This window comes from Lemur catta, chromosome 8, assembly GCF_020740605.2.
Source record: "Lemur catta isolate mLemCat1 chromosome 8, mLemCat1.pri, whole genome shotgun sequence".
Classification (NCBI taxonomy): Eukaryota; Metazoa; Chordata; class Mammalia; order Primates; family Lemuridae; genus Lemur; species Lemur catta.
Genome location: NC_059135.1, coordinates 100,429,931 through 100,456,478, shown reverse-complemented (window position 1 = coordinate 100,456,478; position 26,548 = coordinate 100,429,931). Strand labels below are relative to the sequence as shown.

The 26,548-nt window shown below is 39.1% G+C and overlaps 1 protein-coding gene across 3 annotated transcripts in view; it reads right to left on the bottom strand.

Moving 5' to 3' along the window:
* The window catches only part of UGGT1 (UDP-glucose glycoprotein glucosyltransferase 1), a 103,434-nt gene extending 80,994 nt beyond the window's left edge, over nt 1-22,440 (bottom strand). Inside the window, exons 1-7 of one of the 3 annotated variants that reach the window (XM_045558867.1) lie at nt 22,270-22,439; nt 20,607-20,680; nt 16,859-16,994; nt 11,198-11,280; nt 8,113-8,243; nt 3,678-3,790; nt 1,363-1,537 (exon numbers count right to left, since the gene is read on the bottom strand). In XM_045558867.1, coding sequence (XP_045414823.1) covers nt 1,363-1,537; nt 3,678-3,790; nt 8,113-8,243; nt 11,198-11,280; nt 16,859-16,980 — 624 coding nt within the window. In that variant the 5' untranslated portion in view covers nt 16,981-16,994; nt 20,607-20,680; nt 22,270-22,439. Of the gene's footprint in view, nt 1-1,362; nt 1,538-3,677; nt 3,791-8,112; nt 8,244-11,197; nt 11,281-16,858; nt 16,995-20,606; nt 20,681-22,269 lie in introns of all 3 variants that reach the window. The other 2 variants (XM_045558868.1, XM_045558866.1) reach the window with 2 other exon arrangements.
* Between the last annotated feature and the right edge of the window lie 4,108 nt (nt 22,441-26,548).

Genomic DNA, 26,548 nt, shown 5'->3' with positions numbered 1-26,548 from the left:
AAAGCACTTACCTGTCATTAAAATATTGATTCTATTTTTAAGAAATCAGTTTAGAGCTTATGTTTCTCTCCCTATAAAATCCTAGCCTCCTTTACATTTTGTATCCTGTCACAACTGTAGGAATGAGAATTCCAAGGCAGAAGCAAAACCAGATAAATGGACAGCTGAAATAGCAAAGGTTCCAAACCACGTGGAAAATGGAGAAGGAGAGAAAGAAATTCCAAAACCTATTGAACAGTGTTGAAAACTGGTGAGGTCTCAATCCCAAAGATGCTTTGCTGGGACCAAGGGTATATGTGTATTTTTTTTGTTGAATTTAAATGCCTTCAGGCAGGGCTTGGGTTAACCAAATGTCACAGGCTCACCACCATCCTGAGTGATGGCGGCCCTTTAGACATCTTAATCTTAAATCCCAGCAATAAGGGTGAGGGGATGGGGGGAGGGCAGGAGACAAGTTGTCAAAAACTGGACTTTGATCAACCTGTTTCTGCTTGTACAAATTTTCCTTTAAAATTTTTATTTTATTTGCATGGGTTTAGCACCCAACATTTACTGAGCTTATTATGACACAAAAACTTTAAAAGCTAACAATATTTACATAATTATATTTTAAATGCTAGATGTTACAAAAAGTCTTAAAAATTTAAATTTAAATCAATTCTGCCTGATTTCACCTCTTAAGAAATCCTCCCCCTTCCACCAAATAAAAAGGTGCCAAAAAGCAAAAAAAGGTTACAGTTCCACGGTATGATGACATTCATTCCTTCATTCATTTATTTACAGATGGGGTCTCACTATGTTGCCAGGCTGGAGTGCAGTGGCTATTCACAGGCCCAAACACATTACCCATCAGCAAGGAGTTTTTGACTGGCCCCAGTTCCAGCCTGAGCTGATTCACTCCTCCTCAGGAAACCCCGTTAGGTCCCCCACTCCCAGGATGTCACCACATGGATGCCAAACTTAGTGTGAACACCTGACTGGCATAGTTCGCTCCAGCTCAGAACTCCTGGGCTTAAGCAATCCTCCAGCCTGAGCCTCCTGAGTAACTGCAATTACAGGTGTGCACTACCATGCCGGGAAACCACATTAAATTTAGAAAATATTATTTACATCAATCATTTTGAAATAAAATGTTGACTTCATTAGGCCATTTCTTAGCATAATTGTTTTATGTTTCTTCAGAAAGGCAAGCAAAGCACCTCCTATGTGCAAATAATAGATTTGATCAAAGTATTGGATTTCTCAAAAAAGTAGCTAAAATAACTAAATTATTTTACAAATACAGAAATTGCTAGCTTATGCTCTAAGGTCATCCTAGGCAAATTAATATTCAAAACAATTGTAAAATAAGTCAATACTTACAGATATATAATGTCTGAAAACATAATTGATTTTCCCTACATTGCTTTTTGATATAAGTTGGTGGTGGAAATTATAAAACTCCTCATAGCCAATCTCAGAGTAGAAAATCACCACTGGGCTTTCAGGATTAGATGAGGGATATCTGTGATCTCCTTTAAACAATAAAGGTTTGGGTCTGAAAATAAATATTAAAAGATTAAACTTAAAAATTGTTTAAATACTAAAAACAGTAGGAAATGTAAAGTATGGCTATGATAATTTAAAAAAGATTATAAGCATCTTAATATAAAGAGTAGGACAGTCTTAAATAGTTTTCACTTAGTAAGAATACTGTGACATATAAGTCTTATTTGTTCATGATTAAAAATAATAAAAGCACATTATAAAAAATACTAACTATAATACAAAGATTTTGATTAATAATTGCTACTAAGTCCTAAAAAGGACTACAAAAATTGCTACAAAGTAAGAAAAAGAACACATATTCAAATCTCAGAGTACTAAAACTTGAGAGAGCGCGTGTGTGTTGTGTGTATGAGAAGGGGCCTCACTATGTTGCCCAGGCTAGATTCAAACTCCTAGGCTCAAGCGACCCTGTTGCCTCAGCCTCCTGAGTAGCTAGAACTACAGGCACGTGGTACCACACCCAGCTTAAAACTTCTTGAGTATTTTTCTACCCTATAACTAGAACATGATTATCCTTTTATCTGAAAACATATGTACAAATAATGCAAGAAGCAGAGGATGACATTAAGCATGTTACTTGCCAATTACAGTAAGTCTCCTTCCTCTACCCTTTTTACTATCATGATCTTTCTACTAATTCAGTTTTCCTTATAAATTTTAAAACTTCTCAAAAAAAGTAAAAACTTCTCTAAAGATGGCATCAAGATATTAATAGATCTTAATACATACACTCTACAACCTACCAATCCCTATTATAATAAACTATATAATTCAACAGCAGATAAAGCTATATGAATAAAGATGTTCACTACAGCCTTATTGTAATGGCAAAAAAAAAATGGAAACTTAAAAATAATCAAGTAAGAAGTACAAGACAATCTTACATAGTTATTATGCATGTTAAAAATAATCAGGCACACCTACACATACTAAATGAAAAGATGCCTCTTATAAAAATAAACCTATGTGTATAAATTTAAAACCATAGAAAAAAGTCTAAAAGTATATATGCTAAACCATTAAAAGTAGTGACTGCCTCTCAGAAGAGAAGACAGTCATTCTTTTCTTTATAAAAGCCTGCATTATTGTCATCAACAAATTAAACAAAGTTTTTTAAAGAATTACAAAGCCATCAATTTTGTTTCCCCCAAGAGAGCACCACTCCATTACCATTTTCAAATGTCCATACCTTGATCCTGAGATAACTGCAACACACAATGCCTTTTTTTGTTGTTTTTTATCTTTTGTTTTGGTTTGATGTTTTTTTTTTTTTTTATGACGAGGTCTCCCTATGTTACCCAGGCTGGTATCAAACTCCTGGGCTCAAGCGATCCTCCTGCCTCAACCTCCTGAGTAACTGAGACTAAAGGCACATGTCACCCCATCCAGCCAATACACTGCGTTTTCTGGTTGTCACCCTGAGTAAGAAGCACTAATGCTATTCGGTGGGCAGGGGACAGGTGCTGGGCAGAAAAATCTCACCAAGGAAGACCTGCACCACCTAAACTGCCATTAGCGTTATTGACAGAGCAGGCGAAGACCACGTAGGGATCACTGCCGTGGTATTTACTACAGCAGTAGAGGAGTGCAGAGGGCTTGCTGCCCAGCCAGACAACAACACAGGTCCTTATTACAGTCATCCAACCCAGGAAACCTACCATTAGGCAAAAATCTAGCACATGAATTACCAACTTAATATTCAAGTCAAGCTTGGAATTATCTTTTAAATATTCTTTGTCTGAATCTACTATTAATAATATCCTGAGAGATCATTATCATTAATATCACTACTTCAGGCACACTGGCTTTAATATACACAGTATTCCTTACTAAGCTAATGACAAAGCCTATGTAATCTCTCAGATACGGTTATTAAATAATAACAGTAATGTTAAATACTATTATAATCTCCATTTTGAAATGAGATGAGGAAAGAAAGTAATTTACCCCATTTCACAAAACTATTTTAAGTGATGGAATTCAAATTCAAAACTAGTCAGTCTGGTTCCAGAATCCATACTCCAAACCATTATACCTATAGACTACAAAACAGATAAAAATCAGAAGGTGGACTTAATATAGAAGAAACACAAGAAAATGTATGACATTTAAACAAATACACAGTCTACCTTTCAGACGCTGTTAGTAGAAGAGTCTCAAGAGTATCCAAATCACAAGTCTTCTTTCCATGCACTGAAAAAAATGATTTACATCCTTCTGGTGGAGGTTCATCAGCTGCTATCTGTCATATAAGACACAAAACATAATTTCTTAAAATTCTAACTGAAGACAAGATAGAGACATGTGTATTTTAAATAAGTGATTCAAATATAATAAAACAACATTAATAAAAGCAAGAACTAACATCTACCAAACACCCACTCTGCACCAGGCAAGTAAGAGCTTCAGTAAGAGCTTCCATAAGCTGAAGGTACCATGAGGCAGGGAAGGGATGAGTTGGACTTTCCTGGTGACTGAATTCTGCAAGGTGGCCTGTACCTTTTTCTCCTACGTGTTCTTCTTGTAGGCATTTTCAGCTTCCCGGCTTTTGTGCCTCCCTCCCTCGCTATGTCTTCCCTAATTTCCTCTCTCTCCTCACGGTTTACCGCTGTCTTTATCTGTTACTTCTGCTCCCATCTTCATCGTTGTGTCGCCTGTCCCCCGCCCTGTGGGGTTCTGTAAGTGCTCTCTACCCATCTTCCTCGTTTCTCCTCCAAGCTGCGTTACGTCAGTGGTCTCTCCTCTTTGCCCCATGCCAGACCCAGGCCTCCTTTTCCTCCCTGGCTTGACGCTTTCCCATCTGTTGTCCAAAGCTCAGACTTCCTTGTTAGCAGATGATGGCACTTTTGTGTATTTCAATCTGAAAAGGTCTCAAAGACAATCCAGAAAATGCTTTCACCCCCTTTTTCTGGTGGGGTTACGCCCCAGACCAAATTTCAAAACCGAGGAAAGGCCTGTACATAGAAACCTGGGGTTGAGGAGGCTTAAGAATTAGTAAAAGTGTTACAGTCTGAGTTTCGCGCCAAAAAATCATTAATCTGCCATTCTGCTTCTGCAAAACCTGCTTGCTCCTGCTTGCTACCCCAACACAGAAATTCCTAAGTGACTACAACACCCATGTTCTGCGTAAAACAATTACAGCCCCCACGTTTTGCATGAAGCTGTTACGACACTCATGTTTTGCGTGAACAAGATATGGCCCAGATCCTGTTACATCAAAGATAAGACAATGATATAATGCTTACTCAAAGCTTTTTGTACACGTGCTCGCTCTGTCTTAGTAATTGTCCACCCACAAACTTACAATATAAAACCTTTCTGTTTCAAAGGCTCACAGCTGCTTTCTGTGCCGCCTTTGGGTGGTGCAGAGAGTAGTCGCTGGCCAGCTAATAAAGACTCCTGATTTGGCTCAATTCGGTCTTTAGGTGGTCATTTCTCACGTCTCAGACCATAACAAAAAGTACAGACACCTCAGATTTAAAAGTGTTTCGAGTTTTCTCACATGGTTCTCCACGTGCCGGCCTTCCCCTCACAGCATCCCATCACCACAGGGAACTCCTAATTGCAGTATTTTGGAAAAACAATTCCAAGGCTAGGGTTATCTCTGTCCAATTTCATACCACAGATAGACCCTGCATCTCTTGGTGACACCACAGGGTGACACTCTGAATCACAGAAGCTGTTTTAAAGGGTCTTGGGAATCTTGGTAGCTTTCTCACTTGAAGAAACCTTCTTTTATGTTGAATGAAGAGGGTATCTTGATTCGTTGTCTATTTGTGGTTGCACAAGTGGTTTTCCCATTAGATGTTTTAGTCCTTTCGTCCTGGGAACCTTGGACAAGCCAGGCTGATTTAGCCGTCACTGAAAACTGATCCTTTAAAGCTTGATGAGCTTTTAGGAAAAAAAAAAAGCTCAAGGGGACTAACAGGAGGGAGAGGGACTTTCTTTAGTCACTTTTTAGTTGACACCAATTAGTCTTTCTGTGAAAGCTGATATGATATATTTCTTACCTCTTGGATTCTAAACTGTACTAGTGGGTTTTTGTGTTATTCTGGAGTTACTGTTAACTTGGTAGTACTGAAATGCATACACTGTATCAATGGTCTCCTAATATTTATTGTGATGAGTAAAAATAAATTGAACAATTAAAAAAAAAAAGACAAAGAGCTTCCCATGCCAGTGCTTTCCTTGCATTATTTCACTTAGTTCCTCCCATACGGCCCCAGGAAGTAGGTGCTACTTTTATTCCCGAAGCAGAATGTTAAAATTCTACCTCAGAAGATATCAAAAGATATCCAGGGAATACTGACTCAGAACAGTCAGCACTAAGCTGTATTCTAATAAATTATGACTTTTAAAGAAAAAAGTCCTTTGGGCCTCTAAACAAAAAGAGCAAGACACTTTGACAGGAAAGAAAATGACATTAGCATCCCACTTTCTACAGGAGGACTTAATGCTGAAATAAAATAGAATATGTTTAAGATAATCAAGGAAAGAAAAGATGAACCAAGGCTTTATATCCAGACTTTCAAGTATAAAGGGCACACAAAAAGTATCATATAAACATGCAAAAACTAAGGAAATATTGTTCCCACAAGCCCTTTGTGAGGGATTTACCGGGAAGCAGCATCAAAAAGGCAACTGACTAGACATGTTTTGCAAAAAGACCCTTACCTTACGCCAAAAAAAAAAATTAATTCAAAATTGATCAAAGAACTAAAGTTAAGATTTAAACTAAAGCCGGGCATGGGGGCTCACGCCTGTAATCCTAGCACTCTGGGAGGCCGAGGCAGGTGGATCATTTGAGCTCAGGAGTTTGAGACCAGCCTGAGCAAGAGCGAGACCCTGTCTCTACTAAAAATAGAAAGAAATCAGCTGGACAACTAAAAATATATATAGAAAAAAAAAATTAGCCGGACACAGTGGCACATGCCTGTAGTCCCAGCTACTTGGGAGGCTGAGGCAAGAGGATCGCTTGAGCCCAGGAGATTGAGGTTGCTGTGAGCTAGGCTGACGCCACGGCACTCTAGCCTGAGAAAGAATAAGAGTCTGTCTCAAAACAAAAAAAAAGAAGGTTAAAATATTAAATTTTGTATTCGATATTTTACCACAATAAAAAAAAGTTCATGGTCAAAGTAAAAGCATGTTAGTGAATCGAACTCATTCAGAAATGTGGTAAATAAAGGCAAAATATCGACCGCATGTGCTGTCTTTCCTATGTGAACGGTATCACCAAACAGTACCAGATTTATATGCATGTTTCAGAAATGAATGAAAAAAAAATGACAGAATGAGTCACCACTTTACAATTCCCGAAGAATTAATGGATTACGCCTAGAGCACTAATGGCTGACAAATCAAAAAAAAGAAAAGAAACCAGACATTAGCTGCCTTCTAATGGAAGATTAGAATACCACCTATAGACTTGCCAAAGGGAGGAAATCCAATTCTGATCAAGGCTCAGGATCAAGCCACCGATTTGTAGGAAACAGAGGACAGGGGAACAAACTGAACTGCCTCATGAGTATGTGACCAACAAAATATGGACCATGAAGAAATCCAAGTTATACAACAGAAAAAGAAAGGGATGGAAGGAAAACCTATAAATTAAGAAACCCCTCCCCAAATTATAAAATTTTTTAAAAACTGTGCAAGACTAAACTCTACTGTGTGGAGATGTACCCTTGAGCAATAAAACAATGAAGAAGCACAGCAAGTCATTCCAACAGACATTGCATTGAGAGAGTGGTTTCTTTTGGAGGGCAAAAGGTGATTGTGATGGGGACAGACAACATGGAGGGTCCTGGCCAAGTCCTATTTCTTGACCTGCGTGAAAGTTACAAAGGTGCTCGCTTTATAATAATTCACTATACTATATATTTGTCGTGGAGTGGTTATCTGTATGTTTTATTTTATAATAATAGTTTTAAAACTAACATTTCTTTTATATCAAATATCCAGTTGGTGAACACATTTTTGATTGTCTCTTCTGTTTCTCTTTTTTTTAAAAAAAAAAAAAAATGAGAGTTTGTTGAATTCAAGATCCAAACAAGATCCCTGGTGCTGCATTAAGCTGGCACATTTTTTAAGTCTCTCTTTCTTTAAGGTTCCTCTGGCCCTTTTTCCTTTTTCCTTATATTTACTGAAGAATCCAGATCATTTTACTACAAAGTTCCGTGCATTCTGGATTTTCCTGACTGTATTCCCAAGGTGCTGCTAAACATTTCCTGTCTCCTGTGTTTCCTGTGAAGTGCTATTAGACCTACAGGCTGTGATCAGATTCTGGTTCATTAATTTAGCAAGACTACACCTCGCTGGCCATGTTGCGTAAGTGTAAAGTCTGGTTGTCTCTTTTCTGTGTAGATATTCTTTTTCTTTCTTATATGAAAATAAGTGCAAATTATTTTTTTAACCCATGATTTTGCTTAACATTTTAAAACAAATAATAAATCCTAGAAAATTTCAGGCAAAAAAGCTATAGCTCTGTAATTCAATTCTAGGACAACTGCAATCGTCACGCCATCCACCCTATAAAATGCTGTTCTCTAGCCTCACTGGACTCACCTGCTGGAAGGCTTGAATTGTTGCCGAGTAAGAATGAAGAGATAGACAAAATTTCAGCAAATTCTGCTGTAGAGGTGACAAAAACTGAAATGCAGCTTCCAATATTGCATGATAATAGGAATAATCAGTACCTGTCAAGGAAGAACATTCACCAAAATAATTGTATATGACTCATGATATCCAAATAAGATACTTCACAAAGCATAAAGCTGTATAGTGCAAAAGTATGTGATGGCAAAATTTTACCAGTATACTGTTTTGAACTGTTGTCAAATCCTTAAAATTCCCTGGAGTACACAATGCAGCTGGACTCTTCTTCTTCCCTTCATTCAAACTACTCCCTCTCCTGGTCTGCTATTTTCCCTCTTACCTGGATGACTTACTCCTACCTACTTCCTCAGGAAGAATTCAGCTATGAAATCACCTCCTCCAAGAAGTTGCCCCATACCTATAACAAGCTTCAGTGGACTGCTTATATCTCTTCTTCAATCCCAAAATATTTCTTTGCTCACCTCTTCATTAATCACATCATTTACCAAATCATTTACTCACTGTCTTATCTACTCCATTAACCAGGCTCTGGGCCCCCAAAGGCAGAGGCCAATTTACCTTTGTATCCACACTGACCACCACATGTTATCCACTCAAATAACTAAACCAAACTGAGCGATGCAATGTGGAAGGAAATGGTATTAAAGGATATTAATGAAATTGTAAAGTTTGGGGAGAAACATTTAAACAAAAAGTTGGACAAAATTGTTTGAAAGGGGAAAAAAAATCTGTGTATCAGCAAAAGTCCGCAGGATAAATGAAAAGCAAAGGTACAAAGCAATGTACACAGCAAGCTATCTTTTTCTTGCAGAAAGAATGAGAAATAAGAATATATACATAGGAAGATTGCTTGAGCTCAGGAGTTTGAGACCAGCCTGAGCAAAAGCGAGACCCTGTCTCTACTAAAAATAGAAAGAAATTAACCAAACAACTAAAAATAGAAAAAATTAGCCAAGCATGGCGGCGCATGCCTGTAGTCCTAGCTACTCGGGAGGCTGAGGCAGGAGGATCGCTTGAACCCAGGAGTTTGAGGTTGCTGTGAGCTAGGCTGACGCCACGGCACTCTAGCCCAGGCAAGAGAGTGAGACTCTGTCTCAAAAAAAAAAAAAAAGAATCTATACATATATATTTGTTGTAAAAAAATACAGAAGGCTAAACAAATTAATTTAAAAGAATTATAAAAAGCAGGTGAGAAACAGAAGGAATGAGGACAAGGAAGGAACAAGATCTTTCTGTATACAGCCTTTTATACAGCTTTGACTTCTGAATCGCATAAATATCCACTCAAAAAATTAAAATGTTCAATTTTAAAAAGAACAATATTAACATTTTAAAAAGCTAAATATAAAAGGTTCTATACTGCATTAGCATCTGCTACATGGAAAAAGAGACCAGAAATGCCTCATATTGTTGCCAGAATGTTAATAGTGTCAATCTTTGGGTGGTAGAAATACAAATAATATTTTGAATAAATAAAACGTTTAACATCCTTTTATGATCACTTCCAAGAATTCATTTTTAAATGATTTTTGATAACTTAATTCAGTTGACTTTAAATTAAGAGATGCTCATACCTTTATTATCTATATCACAAAAAAAGGATTCAGACTTTTAAAATATGTACAAATTAAATAAAACTGAAAATGTTACAAAATCAATTATATTAAAAAACCCCAGTCACGCAAGTTTCAAACATTTCCTCTTCAACAAGGACTTATACCTGTCAATGTAATATTCAAGGTGTTAACTACTCATACATCAGCATCTTTCACTAATAATGTTTATACCCAATATAGCTTATATCAAATTAGAAAACGTTAGTGAAAGCGCTTCATAAAAACTATAAACGAGTGACTCGGGATAAATCATTAATTTGATATCTTGACACTCAAGTTGTAAGTGGCTGGCAGGCATAATAGAAAACATCCTGGATGGTACTAACTTAGTGATAACAAACTGAACAGGTAATATTAATAGATCAGTTGTATAAATAATTCATAACTAAAGTAAGAGTGAATCAAATCAGATGGTTATTAAGTCAATAAAGTCAATACTAGATGATTGAAAATGAAAGGTACTTCCACAAAATAGTCATATAACACTTTAATAAAAGATCATGATAGAATAAAAACAAGATAGGGAAAAAAGGTACTATTTACAGCCAAAGTTATAAACTGCTTCAAAAATAACGGTTGGGGCCAGGCGCGGTGGCTCACACCTGTAATCCTAGCACTCTGGGAGGCTGAGGTGGGAGGATTGCTCAAGGTCAGGAGTTTGAAACCAGGCTGAGCAAAAGCGAGACCCCGTCTCTACTAAAAATAGAAAAGAAAGTAGCTGGACAACTAAAAATATATAGAAAAAATTAGCTGGGCATGGTGGCACATGCCTGTAGTCCCAGCTACTCCGGAGGCTGAGGCAAGAGGATCGCTTGAGCCCAGGAGTCTGAGGTTGCCGTGAGCTAGGCTGATGCCACCGGCACTCTAGCCCGGGCAAAAGAGCGAGACTCTGTCTCAAAAAATAAATAAATAAATAAGGGTTGGGGCTGGGCATGGTGGCTCACGCCTATAATCCTAGCACTCTGGGAGGCTGAGGCAGGAGGATCGCTCGAGGTCAGGAGTTCAAAACCAGCCTGAGCAAGAGCGAGACCCCGTCTCTACTAACAACAGAAAGAAATTATATGGACAACTAAAAATATATAGAGAAAAAATTAGCCAGGCATGGTGGTACATGCCTGTAGTCCCAGCTACTCAGGAGGCTGAGGCAGAAGAATTGCTTAACCCCAGGAGTTTGAGGTTGCTGTGAGCTAGGCTGATGCCATGGCACTCTAACCCTGGCAAAAGAAGGAGACTCTGTCTCAAAAAAAAAATAATAATAAAATAAGAGTTGGCTCTTCCTGACTACCATCACAATTCTAGTCATCGAAGACAAAAATGTTTTCCATTAACTGCCATGTCACACATACTACAAAAGAGACCATTTTTTCCTAATATTTTCCCAGACACCAAAGCCAAAGAAGCATTTGCTTGAATTTTACCGTGATGATCTGATGATCCAATATTTTGACTGGCTTCTACAAAATTCCAAAATTTCTCTTGACTGTCTTCTGCTAAAAACTCACTGGGAGAAAAGGGGGAAATGTCAGAAACACAACAACTTAATAAAATTTCCTAATATAAACTGCATTACTAAAAAGAGTAAAAACAGATTTTGAAGTTTCCAAATGTCCATAGTTTGGCTTTTAATCTATAATGTATATTATACTTCTTTAGGTATAATATGTATTTTTTAATGATAAGCAAGTCTTACTACCTTATTAGCTGTTAATAAATTATTAGCTTACTAACTCAGTCATTTAATAGCTTAATAGCTATTTCTTAAGAAACTTGGAATGAAAATCTTGTTAACAACAGGGAAATCCCAATATAAAGAAAGCTTATAAAACCCCATTGGCAAAAATGCTGTCAGTAGTGGAAGCAGAACTAGGAATTGACAATTCTAGTATTAGTTCTGCTCTCACTTATTTTCTGAAAGGCCTTACAAGGAATAAAAATTGTGTTTTGCCTGAGGTTCTCCCACAATAAAACATGAACCCTAGAAAAATTTCTGGAAGACTAAAGGCACCATGTTATAATCTTTTAACATCCATAAAGCCAAATTTTCAAGATCACCAAATGTTAGTTTAAAATTAGCACTGATCTGGTTGGGCACAGTGGCTCAGGCCTATAATCCCTGTACTTTGAGAGGCCAAGGCAGGAGGATCATTTGAAGCCAGGAATTCGAGACCAGCCTGGGCAACACAGCAAAACCCTGTCCCCATAAAAAATTAAAAAATGATCCAGGTGTGGTGGTGCACGCCCGCAGTCCCAGCTAGTCAGGAGTCCAAAGTGGGAGGATCACTTGAGCCCACGAGTTTGAGGTTATAGTGAGCTATGATCACACCACTCCACACCAGCCTGGGCAACCGAGTAAGATCCTGTCTACACAAAAAATTAAAAAATAAAAAATAAAATTAGCACCTATCTAACAAAATCAGGTCTAAGAACTTAATGCCATCTTAATTTTTTTCAGACTTTATACTATCAACCTAACTAAAATAATGGCCAATCTAAATTTCCCTTCATTCAAGAGTCTAAGACCCCTAAAAGGAAATGCATGGAATAACTGGATGATTCGTATCAATTGGTTATCTTCTCCTCTGATCCATACTACTAATATAGTGGTGATCTTTCACTGTCTTAAAGCAAACTACAGATCTGGATCTCAGCTTACCTAGCCAAAGGAAGACTTTCCCATTACTTGTCAACACTGGGGTGTACAACTCTCACTCTACTCCACAGCTAGACATAGAAATATGGGAAAAATAAGAAACATTTCCTGGTAATGCACAGCTTCTCTAAAAACAGGTTTCTGAAAATACCCATTAACGTAATATATTAAATTACTTAATGCCTCCTTGAGAGTAGTATTTTTCTAGGCTTTCTAGTAACTAACACAGGCACCATACCAACCTGTACTAAGACAGATACATTGTGATATGCAAATAAACACTAAATTTATTCATTAAAGGTGCATTCAAAGATAAGCTAGCAGCAGGGAACCAGATGACACACTCATCAGTTGTGGTGAGAACAAGGATTCACTCAAGCTAAGACCTTCCTGGTAAAGGCTATACACAAATAAATACATGCTTTTCATATAATTACAGGAAAACTTCATGAAACACACATTCTTTTTAATCCCACTGCATAAATAATTCTTACAAGGTTTAAGCGTGGAACAGTCTTAAGAAAATTAATTAGTAGATCCACTGAAATAATCCAGGGAGAGCAGAACAATACAAGATATGATTAAAGGAATGCTGCCTTTTTTAAATAGTATATTTAAGTTTGTTTTGTGTTATGGTTTTTAGCTTCTCATACCTATTCCATCGAGTAAAAGTCTATGTTTTCATAGCTGAAATTACACGATGTCTAGGATTTGCTTTAAAACATTCCAGTGGAGGAGGAGAGAGGATGGTGGTGGTGGTTGACTTGAATTGATACTGGTAAAAACTAGTTGGTGATAGCCTGGCACAGTGGCTCACCCTTACAATCCCAGCTACTCAGGAGGCTGAGGCAGCAGGATCACGTGAGCCCAGGAGTTTGAGGCTGGAATGAGCTATGACCATGCCACGTACTCCAACCTGGGCAACAGAGCAAGACCCCATCTCTTAAAAATATATATACATATATACTCAGTGATGGGCAGAGAGAGAGCACATTATACCATTCTCTCCATTTATAAACATTTTGAAATGTCATAATCTACAACAAGATTTTAATATATGACAAAAAAAACTACAAAACAGCCTGAAGGAATGTCTATTAGATAGCACAAATCTGGTGATAAATTTTTTTTCTTAGGTTTCCAAAGTTATTGTGGGACAGCAGAATTAGTCTTCCTTCTACACAGGACCAGAAGGGGAGAGGAAGGGAATATTTAAGGAGGGTCTATTATGTGACAGTCACTACGCTTTGGCATATTCACCCATATCCTCATATCCACACAGCCAACCTGAGATATAATCCTTTTTTGAATAAAGAAACTGCTACACAGAGATGTTATTAACTTGTTTAAGGGCACAGAGTTAGTAAATGGAAAGGCTGGTATGGAAATTCAAGTCCAGTTGATTAATGCCTCTATCAAGCTGCATTTTTAGGCCATTATAATATCTAGCACTCAACAAATGATTATTGGTTTTGATTTTAATAATAATACCTATTTACATAATATTTCTGTTAGCAACTATAGCTGCTGAAAACATTCAGGATTTTACTTGAATTAAAAACAAATGTCACTTCATGGACAACTACAAAGCTGTAACTACTTCATAATCATCAGGTCCAATCTAAAATTATACACAGGAATATTTTTTGTCCCTAAAGACCAGATGAAAGAAAGGCAAAAGGTGTGCAGTAGATGTGTGCCTTGAAGGATAAAAAAAGATTCTGGGCCAGGTGCAGTGGATCACACCTATAATCCTAGCACTCTGGGAGGCCGAGGCAGGAGGATTTCTTGAGTTCAGCGGTTCAAGACCAGCCTGAGAAAGAGTGAGACCCCGTCTCTACCAAAAAGAAAAAGAAAAAAAAAAGAAGTAAAAAAAGAAAAACCCAGCTGGGCGTTGTGGCTCGTGCCTGTAGTCCCAGCTATCCGGGAGGCTGAGGCAGAAGGATTGCTTAGAGCCCAGGAACTAGAGGTTGCAGTGAGCTACAATGACACCACTGCACTGTACCCAAGGCAACAGAGTGAGACTGTCTCAACAAAAACAAACAAGGCAACTGAGCAGCCCCCTCAAAACCCCCCACCAAAAAAAAAAAAAGAAAGAAAGAAAAAGATTCTGACCCTTCACCCTCATCCAGATGGACAGGGTGCCACAATCCATCAGAGTCTGCCACAGACATAGGGGTGAAGAACAGTGGCTTCAACCAGCTCTGGAGGGGAATACAGAGTGGATTCAAACAAGCAGAGCTCATGTCTGAATTGCCTACATGTCCCATTACTTTGACAAACTGTATGCAAATAGCCATAGGAGCAGAGGCCTAACAATAGTGAACCAAAATGGCAAATGACCACGGGTGTCATGAAAGAGGGAGATGTTTGTGATGGAGAAGTTAGTGAACAAAACATTATACCCTACCGACTTCATAGTGATCAAAACAACTGAAAAAAATTGAGCAATTAAGTCTGACAATTTTCGCATTCTTTCTCAAAAGTCCATAGGTGTATACCATAAAAATCTTCTAGGACAATATACAAATACCAAGAAATTAGTGTAAATAAAAGCAAATAAAAGGAATGAAATATAATTCAGTTAAGAATGTTAAGCAGAATATCACAAAACACCTGCTACAGTTAACTAGACAAAATTATTTATAAGGTGACAGTAAATCTCAACTGGATTTAAACCAGACAAATCATCAAAAATAAGATTAGCAAGAAAAAGTCAGTTATTTGAGTTCTGGCTCAAGCAGTCAGTCAGCATCTCAGCGGACCTTCAGCTGTTTCACTTTTACAACTATTCTGTATCTAATACAGTTCTGACATTTGAGGAGCTCAATCCATTTATCAAATTAGCTACTGTAACATCACTATGAAATACATACAGTGGGTTTTGGGTTCTGTTTTGGGGTTTTGTTTTGCCATTTCATTGCTGAGAAAAGGGAGGCAAAGAGAAGTGATGGAAGAAAGTCTATTCAGCAGAAAGTCCAGTAGGTTCCTGAGCAAGTCAAGACCAGCTCCTACACGTACCACTGGTCCTCTTGGCAACACCAAATGAGGCTTTTTCCCTAGGAGGTGCAACCATTCGTACATATTAAAACAACACAAAACTCTCCATTCACATTTTTCTGGGGACTAAGGGGAAAATGTTAGAAGACAAAATTCCATTTCTTTCTTTTTTTTATTTTTATTTATTATTTTTTTTTAAGACAGAGTCTTACTCTGTTACCCAGGCTAGAGTGCTGTGGCATCAGCTTAGCTCACAGCAACCTCAAACACCTGGGCTCAAGAGATCCTCCTGCCTCAGCCTCCCGTGTAGCTGGGACTACAGGTATGTGCCACCATGCCCAGCTAATTTTCTCTATATATATTTTTAGTTGTCCATATAATTTCTTTCTATTTTTAGTGGAGACGGGGTTTCGCTCTTGCTCAGGTTGGTCTCGAACTCCTGAACTCAAACGATCCACCTGCCTCGGCCTCCCAGAGTGCTAGGATTATAGGCGTGAGCCACCGCGCCCGGCCACAAGACAAAATTCTAAATTGAAGATGACCATATAGTTAACTAAGTCATGTGATGGTTCAAATTTCTAGCACTATCATACACTGAGACTTACATCAAGGGCTTGCTTTTCAATCTACCTACATTTTTACCCTTTGGAAAGAGTATCTGTAAGTCCTATCTACATATTATTTAAGATACGATAAAAATAAGTTAGCCATCCATAAACATATAAAACCTACCTATGAAGCAAGGTATCTCATTATATTTATAAGCGCCAGCTAAAAAGCACACTTGGAATATAAAATTTCCCAAGAAGTTACTGACTATATCGTGTTTTATGAATTTTAAGACAAACCATTATTTTATGAAAAATGCTACGCATTATAATTGTAAGATAACTTCTTTATTTTATTAAAAATGCATCCTGATTTTGGAGAAGTCAGAACACATGCATCTTAGAACAGATAAAAACCTGTTCATTTCCTCAGAATGCCATCTGTACTCTCTTATCTTGGGATCTTCATCCAAGTTCCTAAGAGGAACATGTCTTTTTTCCCCCCACCTTGCCAAGCTCTCTTTTCTTCCTTTTATTAATTACCTCTTAAAATTTTCTTCAAATAAGGAGAAAATGTAAGTACAATTCTCTTCCCTTATTACCATACTTACACTTTTCCTGAAAGATGACATAATTTAACCAGCTCAGTATATTTGTCTAAAGAAGTTTCCAACTATCTCTATGAATCCATACAGCCTTTGTCCTACTAAAAGACAGGTTCAGTGTCCTAACAGCCTTTATACAGCACATAACACAGTGCACAATGAAAGAGGCTCTTAATAAGGGCATTTCATGACAATCTCACTCCCTAAAAAGCTCCTGAATGTTCACTGGCAGAGACTACTCAAATACGTGAAAGGAAAAAAAAAATGTCTTCTTACCTGGCTTCTAACAACAATGGGGTAGAAAACCATTTTGTTGTAAGAGAGGTTGTCACAGCTTTTGAATCTGCCTTTACTGAGGAGAACAGCCACAGGCCAGTGAGTACAACCACCAGTTCCATTTTACAGCAAACCCCTAAAAGGGAAAAAAAGAAAAAAAGTTTTGCTATAAGGTAATGTTTAAACCTTAATACTTAGAGATGCAAAATAACAATCTTTATACTCAGAGACACAAAATAACATTAAAGTTACAGAAATGGAAATGCTTCTGAAATATAACAGTATTTAATATCTAGACAGTCCAGTAGGTATTTGCTGAGTAACTGACATGTAACTAACAGCATGTAGTTCATTACATTCTTTCCTACAAAGGCTCTGCTTCATTTCCTGGGGAGTCTGCACTGTACAGAGGTATAAAAGGCAGCTGGGGCTGGGTGTGGTGGCTCATGCCTATAATCCCAACACTTTGGGAAGCCGTGACAGGAGGATTGCCTGAGGCCAGGAGTTCGAAACCAGCCTGAGCAACATAGTGAGAACCCATCTCTACAAAAAACTAGAAAAATTAGCAGAGTGGCCCATAACTGTAGTTCCAGCTACTCAGGAGGCTGAGGTAGGAGGATCGCTTGAGCCCAGGAGTTTGAGTTTGCAGTGATCTATGATCATGACACTGCACTCTAACCTGGGCAACAGAGTGAGACCCTGTCTTAAAAATAAAATTAAATTTAAATTTAAAAAATTTTTTAAGAAGTCAGTTGGTGGCACATCAGGTTGCACACAACCATACTTTATAAAGCATGAGAATAAACAAAGCTGAGATAAATGAAAACACAAATGATGTTAAGATGTTAAGAGCTAACATGCATCCCCTCAAAAGTTATGTTGAAGTCCTAACCCCTAGTACCTCAGAATGTGAACTTATTTGTAAATAGGGTCTTTACAGAGGTCACTAAGTTAATACGAGGTCATTAGAGTGGGCCCCAATCCAATATGACTGGTGTTATAAAAAGGGGAAATTTGGACACAGTGACAGACACCCACAGAGGGACAACTATGTGAAGCGACTCCAGGAGGCTGCCAGGCAAAGACATAGACAGGCACTGAAATTATATTGTAAGCCAAGGAAGGCCTGGAGCTCCCAGAAGTTGGATTAGGGAAGGAAAGATCCTCCCCTATAGATTTCAGAGGGAACATGGTCCTACACCATTTTGATTTAGGACTTCTAGCCTTCAGAACTGTGATACGTAAATTTCTGTCACTCCAAGCCACTGAGTTTGTGGTACTTTGTCATGGCAGCCCTAGTAACTATCAATATATTAATATAACAGGAATGGGTCCCAAATGTAAACTTAAAGATAGGTTCTGAAATGAGGAAATGTAAGAACTCAGTGGGTTCCCAGGCCAACTATCCTCATCTATAGAATGAGGAAGCTGGGGTCACTAGTAAAGTGGCACTGCCACAGAATGCAGGCCCCTGACTCCATCAGCATCCTATCCAATCCTGCCGAGATCATCAAAGACTGCAACCAGACCATTTCAGAAAAAGGTCTCCAGCTGCATTCTCTAACCTGATTTTTCATCCTAGAAGTATGCCTAAAAGAACCCTAATAGGACTTTCCCTGAGCCTTATAAAAGTCAACATCCAAGTTCCATCCATTTGAATGGGAACTAAAAGGGGGATTCAATACGTGGGAAGCACTAAACGATCCTTGTGCTTCTGAATAATAGTTAGCTCTGATAAGGCTCACACCAGTCTTATCCCAGTTCCTTGATACTGGGGTAAATCTATTGTTGGGGGGGGGGGCACTCAGTAGCTTTTTTTTACAAAAATCATTATCATTGGTGCTAACATCCTACTTCACATAACACACAATGTCTCTGAAGAACAATGGTCAAAAGTAAAATAAATTACACCCAATAGAAAAGTGGCTTTTAGAAGAGTTTTAAGTTCAGGTACTGCCAACTTCTTCAAAAACAAAAAAATTAATATGAATATCCCATTTATAAATGAAGATATTCTGAAGTATTAAAAAAAATCAACATTTGTAAAGCCTGCTATACAGGCTCTGTGGAAACAAAAGAAAACACACACAAAAATAAAATCTGAAAATAGAGCTAACCAAACTAGCTCTTTGACCATGAAACCTGCAAGCAGTGATTCCTGGCTGGGGGGAGAAGAGGATGTAGGCCCCTTTTGGAATCTAGTAAAGTTACTGACGTTTCCCAAAGAGGAGCAAGCAAGGACCCAGATTTTTACATACAACTTCAGACCACTCAAGAACTCTCCTAGGTAAACCTTCCCCACAGGACTGTGGACTGCAGCCTCATCATGACAAACAAACATGGTTTCTAAAAAGAGAAAACCTTTTTGCTCTGGGGAGCTGTGATCAATTACTGAGTTTGCTACTTACTAGCAGTTTAACCAAGAACATGTTACCTAATTTTCCTGGCCCTTAGACTTCAGAGCATAAAGTAGGAAAAACATTATCTGATGCCCAGGGTCACTGTGAGAATGAAAAGGCACTATGAAAATCACTTTGTTTAGTGCCACATAATTTACCAGAATTGACTGTTACAGCAAAACATTTTATCATAAGGAAAAAAACTATCTTCTAAATTAAAAAATGGCACATCATCATTATTACATGACCTCAAAAATATGCCTTGGAAATTTATCCTCTGTGGCTAGGAGAAAAAAAAATCCTCCTTAAAAATCACTGAGTTTCTAAATTGGAGACAGCGCATTAACTGTGTTCAACCCGTATTATGCTCCTAACTATGTTTATAATTTGTCCTGAAGGGACCTAGATGTATAATCCCCAGAAGGGGGTGAGTCTTGATGACAATCTAGATATGACTGCACAGTTACTCTAGGCACATAGCATGTAGAGTAGTAAGGGAACCTGGGATATGACAAAAGGTCCCTGAGGAAACCTTAGCATTCACTGAGAAATGACTCTGGGCTAAGCATTGTGTTAGGTGTTTTACGTAATCTTTACATACAACAACCCAGAGGACTGAAGTTCCTTGAGGGCAGCAACCACATCTACTTTGTTCACTACTGCTAAAAGCAAAACAGCACGGTGCCTATACCTGGCACACAATAGATATTCCATGAATAGGCTGCTTGAATAGATGAAACAGTATCATCTTCACTTTAAGAACAAGAAAAGTGAAAGCTCAGAGAGGCTAAGTGCCTTGACCAACTAACACACAGCAATGCTTAGAACCCACAGCCTCCTGCTTTTAAAAGTTCTACAGTACCATGCTATCTCCCTTTGTTCTCTGGTGTTAGAAAAGATAAGAAGTCATACTGTGCAGATTCAGACTGAGCAAAGTGCTACACTGTGAGAACCAAGGCAAGCCCAAGGACTTCCTGTGATCCAAGTCTTAGGGAAAAAAGTGGCTAAGAGAGGAACAGTTTCAACCTGAAACCAAGGGAACCGCCTTGAAGCCAGGACCAAAGCAAACTGACCAACCAGCCTTACATATTCAGTTACGCTGGCTTTGAGGACTGAATGTGAGCGCCTCAAGAACAGGGATTTTTGTCTGTCACAGTCACCATGCCTAGCATAACACTAGGAACATAAGAGGTTGTCAAAATAAAATAAACACAGGCTTCATTCTTTAAGGGGTGAATGAAAATGACAGGAACAAAAGGAGTAGGGCACCAAGAGTAAAGGTGCCACAAAAGCCTAGGACTGTAAGATGGGGAAAAATGAAAATCCTCCATTATGAACCTGTAACTTACCCAGAGATCCCCTTGGACTGACTGTTTTAAAAAGGGAGCGAGTGTGTATGTCCTTGGACAGAGATACAACGCCACTAGAGATGAGAAAGGGAGGAAAGGTATACATTAATAAAGCGTTTTGTTACCCTGACCTGACATTCTTGAATCCATAGTTATTTCCAAAGGAAAAGGTTGCCCAGAGAAGCAGAGATAAGAACCTCAGTGTTTTGTTTGAGGATGCCTTTTTTTTATAAGATCCCTACCTCTGTTCCACTCTAATCCTAGGGTTAAGGACCTAGGGGTCCTCAAAAGTTGCTTATGAAGACAAATACGTCGAGAGATAAGAGCTGTCAGAATGTGCAATGTGGCATTGCATGATCACAGGCATTATCCTTGTGGTATGATGGATAAATAGAAAACAGTCTTCACCAAATTCTAGGCCCAACTGTATCATCAACCATCTGTAAAATCGTGGTATGATTAAGATCCTATCTCTTGCTCATCTATCTGCAATAACATATAGGGAGCATTAATAAAAATTAATAGATAGCCCTCTGAGTTTCAACATATATGACAGTAACAAGGAAAAATATTAGAAATCATCCCTTTTTGAGAAATAAATTAACTTCTCAAATAAACTTTATATACATTTACTATATACCTATTAGTAAAACTATTTGCTGTAAACCACATAAATCTAATTTCAGTTCTAAGTAATTATAATACTACACATCTGATATGAAAATGATCACAGAACTGCAGAAAAGTTCCAAAAGAAATTTCTTCATAGTTTGATTTATTCTCCTCAAGTTAAACGTGCATTATAAACGTGCCATGCTACTGTACAAAGGATTATGCTTCCTTCAATAAAAATAAGTTTCAGCTAAGTTTATCAAAAGCCAGTCAAACAGAAAGTCTATAATCATCTCAAGTTTTGTGGTGTTGTTAAACAGCTACTTAAAATGTCTTCAAACGCTTGCAAGTGTACAAGATATTTCAAGGAAAGAGGGCACTTTATACTAAAATTGGCTGGCAAGTGCATCGATGAATGTTTCCAAAACAGTTAGTGTAGCACTGTATGGTAAAATACCTCAAATCTGGCAAGAAATGCAAAACAAGCTAGAGATTCTGGCCAGGGAACAAGAACAGTTCATGTCCAAAACTCATTGGCGAGGTACGCAGATCTAATTGACTGACAGGTCCCACATTAAAAGTGAAACCGGATCATTCAATTTCGAACAGTATGGTATCACACATTAAATGAAAACGGCAACCAACATGCAACACTCGAATTCATTTTAGAAAAAATAGAAATCTATGAAAAGAGCAAGTTGTTCTCCAATCAGAGTCTTGGTTCTCAACCTACTTAGGGTCAGGCTTGGTCTAAATTCATGTGAGGGCACTTCCCCTACTTCCTTCTGCACTTGGGCACCTGGGTCTCAAAGCTCTTCAAAGGCGGCTCAGGACTCCCGGAGAGCCCGCCGCCACTCCTGCGGAAGCGACACCTTGCCCGGAAGACCTCGGAGGACAACTCGAGGCGCTTGCAAACGGGGAGGTCTGGGACACCGGAGGGGAAATTGAGGCAGGGCAGAGGCGGAAGCTCAAGGTGACAGGGGCACAGGGTTGCCTCGAGCCCCAAACCCTCTCCGTGTTCAGGAGGCCTCCACACGCCACCCCCGGGTACCTGTCACCGGCCGCGCAGCCGCGGCACACGCGCCTCTCGCGTCCCCTTTGCTGCCCGAGCCCAGGCCGCTCTTCGTCCGCTACGGCGCCTGGGACGACGCCAGGACGGGGCGGAGCGGCAGCGGCCCTGCCGGCTGCGCCAGTGAAAAGCCGACACGCGCCTTTCCCGCGGCTCGCCTGGATGGCCCGGCTCGCAGAGCAGCCGCCGACAGCCGACCGCCCTAATACTTCCGCTTCCTAAAAGGGAAGGCCGGAGACTTCCGGCTACCGAGTCGCGGCGGGGCAGCCCAGAGCGTCGCGCAGTCGCCGTCTTATCGCCTCAGAGGCCCAGCCTCTCTGCTCGCTCCCGCCCGGTCCTCAAGGTCCTGGGTAGGTGCCCGGAGCGCACAGCTGGGACCCCAAAATCTTACCAGCTGGTGAAGCCAGGTGGGGTTGGAACCCTTTTTTTCTGATTTGGAATCGGAGATTTACTCCCTTAAGCCCTTCTGTTAAAAGCCCTCTTGCACAGGCAAGAACAAGTTGTCTTAATATTTCTTTCTGAGCATCTTAGATTTTACTCTAAACCCTGAAGTTTGACATTAATACCTTCCGTTCCAGGGGACGTGGTAAAAGGAAGACTTTTTAAGCGTTAAGAGCCGATTTAGCTTACCATATTCGGGCAGTGGCAGCTTAGTCTACAGGGATTACTTTGTCCTTTGAATTTTTTTTTTTTTTTTTGCAAATATGTGTCACTGTTTAAAATTATTTTAGAATATGTGACCCTGGGCAGATCATTTTACCCATCCTGAAACGAATAGCTCTATAGAGGGCATATTTATAACTATTATGTCAACGAGAACTAAAAGCCAAAAATACATTTAAAAGTACATAAAATGTATAAAAATTTTTTTTCTTTAATTTTTTTTTTTGAGACAGAGCCTCGCTCTGTTGCCCGGGCTAGAGTGCCGTGGCATCAGCCTAGCTCACAGCAACCTCAAACTCCTGGGCTTAAGCGATCCTACTGCCTCAGCCTCCCGAGTAGCTGGGACTACAGGCATGCGCCACCATGCCCGGCTAATTTTTTCTATATATATTTTTAGTTATCCAGATAATTTTTATTTCTATTTTTAGTAGAGACGGGGTCTCGCTCAGGCTGGTCGCGAACTCCTGACCTCGAGCGATCCACCCACCTCGGCCTCCCAGAGGGCTAGGATTACAGGCATGAGCCACCGCGCCCTGCCAATTTCTTCTATTTTTAATTGTTTGGCTAACTTGTTTCTATTTTTAGTAGAGACGGGGTCTGGCTCTTGCCAGGCTGGTCTCAAACTCCTAAGCTCAAATGATCCTCCCGCCTCGGCCTCCCAGAGTGCTAGGATTACAAGCGTGAGCCACCACGCCCAGCCTAAAATTTTCACTGACTCTTAATTGTAGGATACAAACAACCATTTCCCTGAAAATGCCAGAAGAAGGACTAAAAACTCTTTGCTCAATCTATTATCTGTATGTCTGTACTGTACTTAAGAACTTCTATAGCTAACTATTGCAGTTTTCTGTTCCTTGCTAGAACAAAAGGAGCAAAAATAATTTTAAGGAATGAACATGTGCATTTTAAAATTCGTTTCTTGAGGGAGCTTCTGTTAGTAGCTTTCCATAGTGTGATTTGTACCCCTCTTTAAAGCACTTCAGGTGATGCTTCCATAAAAGGGAGTTGTATTTATTTCGCCACATTACAAATTTGTTTACTTTTTTTTTTAACTTGGTCAGCTGCTATGTGATACACAAACAAAACCAAAGTTTGCTTAGTTTAGTTTTAAGGTAAAACTAGATGATATTGCACAGCTTCTAGTATAGTTAGATTTCTCTTTTTTTAAACTTTTCTCCGAAATGTGCTAGCTTCTTCGAACAAAAACAGATTTTTAAATTTTTTTAACTTTTTATTTTGAAATAATTACAAATTCAGAAGAAGTTGTAAAGATAGTAGAGAAAGGTCCCATGTGCCCTTCAGCCCATTCCGCCAATGATTACGTTTCAGATATCTATAGTGCAATATCAAAACCATAAATTGACTTGGTAGGATGTGTTTGTGTGTGTATATCTGTCATTTTGTCACATGTAGATTTGTGCAACCACCACCAAAAATCAATATCACACAAAGATCTACCTGGTGTTACCTTTCTATACAGTTACAACTACCCTCCTGCCTCCAAGCCCTGGCCCATAGCAACCATCAATTTGATTGCTAAATCTAAAATTTTTTAATTCTAGAATGTTATATTAATAGAATCATGCAGTATATGGCCTTCTGATTTGGGCTTTTTTTCACTCAGCGTAATGCCCTTCAGAGTCATCCAAGTTGTTTGTGTCAATAGTTTGTTCCTTTTTATTGCTGTGAGTTTTTCCTCTGGCTTGTTTTCAGAATTTTCTCTTTGTCTTCAGTTTATGCAGTTTGAATATGATACACATACATATAGATTTTTTTTTTTTTGAGATAGAGTCTCACTCTGTTGCCCCGGCTAGAGTGCCATGGTGTCAGCCTAGCTCACAGCAACCTCAAACTCCTGGGTTCAAGCGATCCTCCTGCCTCAGCCTCCCGAGTAGCTGGGACTACAGGCATGCACCACCATGCCCGGCTAATTTTTCTATATATATATTTTAGCTGTCCAGATAATTTCTTTCTATTTTTAGTAGAGACAGGGTCTCTCTATTGCTCAGGCTGGTCTCGAACTCCTGAGCTCAAATGATCTGCCCGCTTCGGCCTCCCAGAGTGCTAGGATTACAGGCATGAGCCACTGCGCCTGACCCATATAGATTTTTTGTTATTTATCCTATGTGGTGTTCTCTGGGCTTCCTGGATTTGTCGTTTGGTTTCTATAATTAAATTTGGAAAATTCTTAATAATTACTTCAAATATATCTTCTGCTTCTTTCTCTCTTCTGCTTATGGTATTGCCACTATGTATAATATATGTTACATCTTTTGTAATTGTCTCACAGTTCTTGGATATTCTGCTTTGGTTTTATCGTTCTTTCTTCTCTTTGCATATCAGTTTGGGAAATTTCTATAGACATATTATAACCATGGAACTCATCCTAACTTGTTCAGCTTTGTCAATAACAAAATGATGAGCTGTTTTTCAGTTCCAGTGGCCCTCAGGTTGCAAGTTACAAGCATGCACAGATGAATTAAGCATGCCTTAGTGACCCTGGAGCCAGCTGGAATGAAAAAGTCAACCACATACAGAATATAAGTACCAGGCTTAGGAGTGCAGACCAAATTAAGAAGCCAGGGGAGCCGTGTTTTGTCACAGTGTGAAATTAAGAGCCCAGGACCCAGCACCATTTCTCTGCATAGCCCAATCAGATCACACCCCATTGCATTTTCCTATCTCCCGTGTAGTTACACTCTTCCTATGAAACCTGCCTCTAGACCTCAGTTCAGAGAGACAGATTTGAGCATTGCCTCCTGTCTCCCTGCTGGTCGACCTTGCAATAAAGTCTTTCTTTTCTCTAAAGCAGGTGTCGTAGTATTGGCTTCTATGCACATGGGACAGTGAGCCCATTGCTAGGTGACAATATCTTCAAACATACTGACTCTTTTCCTCAGCTGTGTCTAGTCTACTGATGAGCCCATCAAAGGTATTCTTCATTTATGTTACTGTTTTGTTTGTTTTAGAGACAGTCTAGCTCTGTCTTCTAACCTGGAGTGCAGTGGTGAGCTCACTGCAACCTCAAGCCCTTGGGCATTTTTTTTTCTTTTTCTTTTTTTTGGAGAGACAGGGTCTCACTATGTTGCCTAGGCTGGATTCAAACTTCTGGTTTCAAGTAGTCCTCCCACCTCGGCCTCCCAAAGCACTGGGATTACAGGCGTGAGCCACCGTGCCCAGCTCATTTCAATTAATGTTTCTGTTTTTTGTTGTATTTTGTTTTATAGAAGAAAAGGCATACAAATTTATGTGTGTGGGGGGCATCAAAGGAAAGAAAAGTGAGTACCCCAGTGTTTTTGATTTCTAGCATTTCCTTTTGATTTTTTTCTTAGAGATTCTATCTCTGTGCTTATATTACCTATATATTCCTGCATGTTGTCCACTTTTTCCATCAAAGCCCTTAGCTTGTTAATTAAAGTTATTTTAAACTTTCGGTCTGGTAATTCTAAAATCTTTGCTATATCTGAGTCTGGTTCTGATGCTTGCTTTGTCTCTTTTGTTGGTGTTTTTTCTTGCCTTTTAGCATGCCTATAATTTTTTGTTGAAAGTTGGATATGATGTATTGGGTAAAAGAAACTGAGGTAGGCCAGGCACGGTG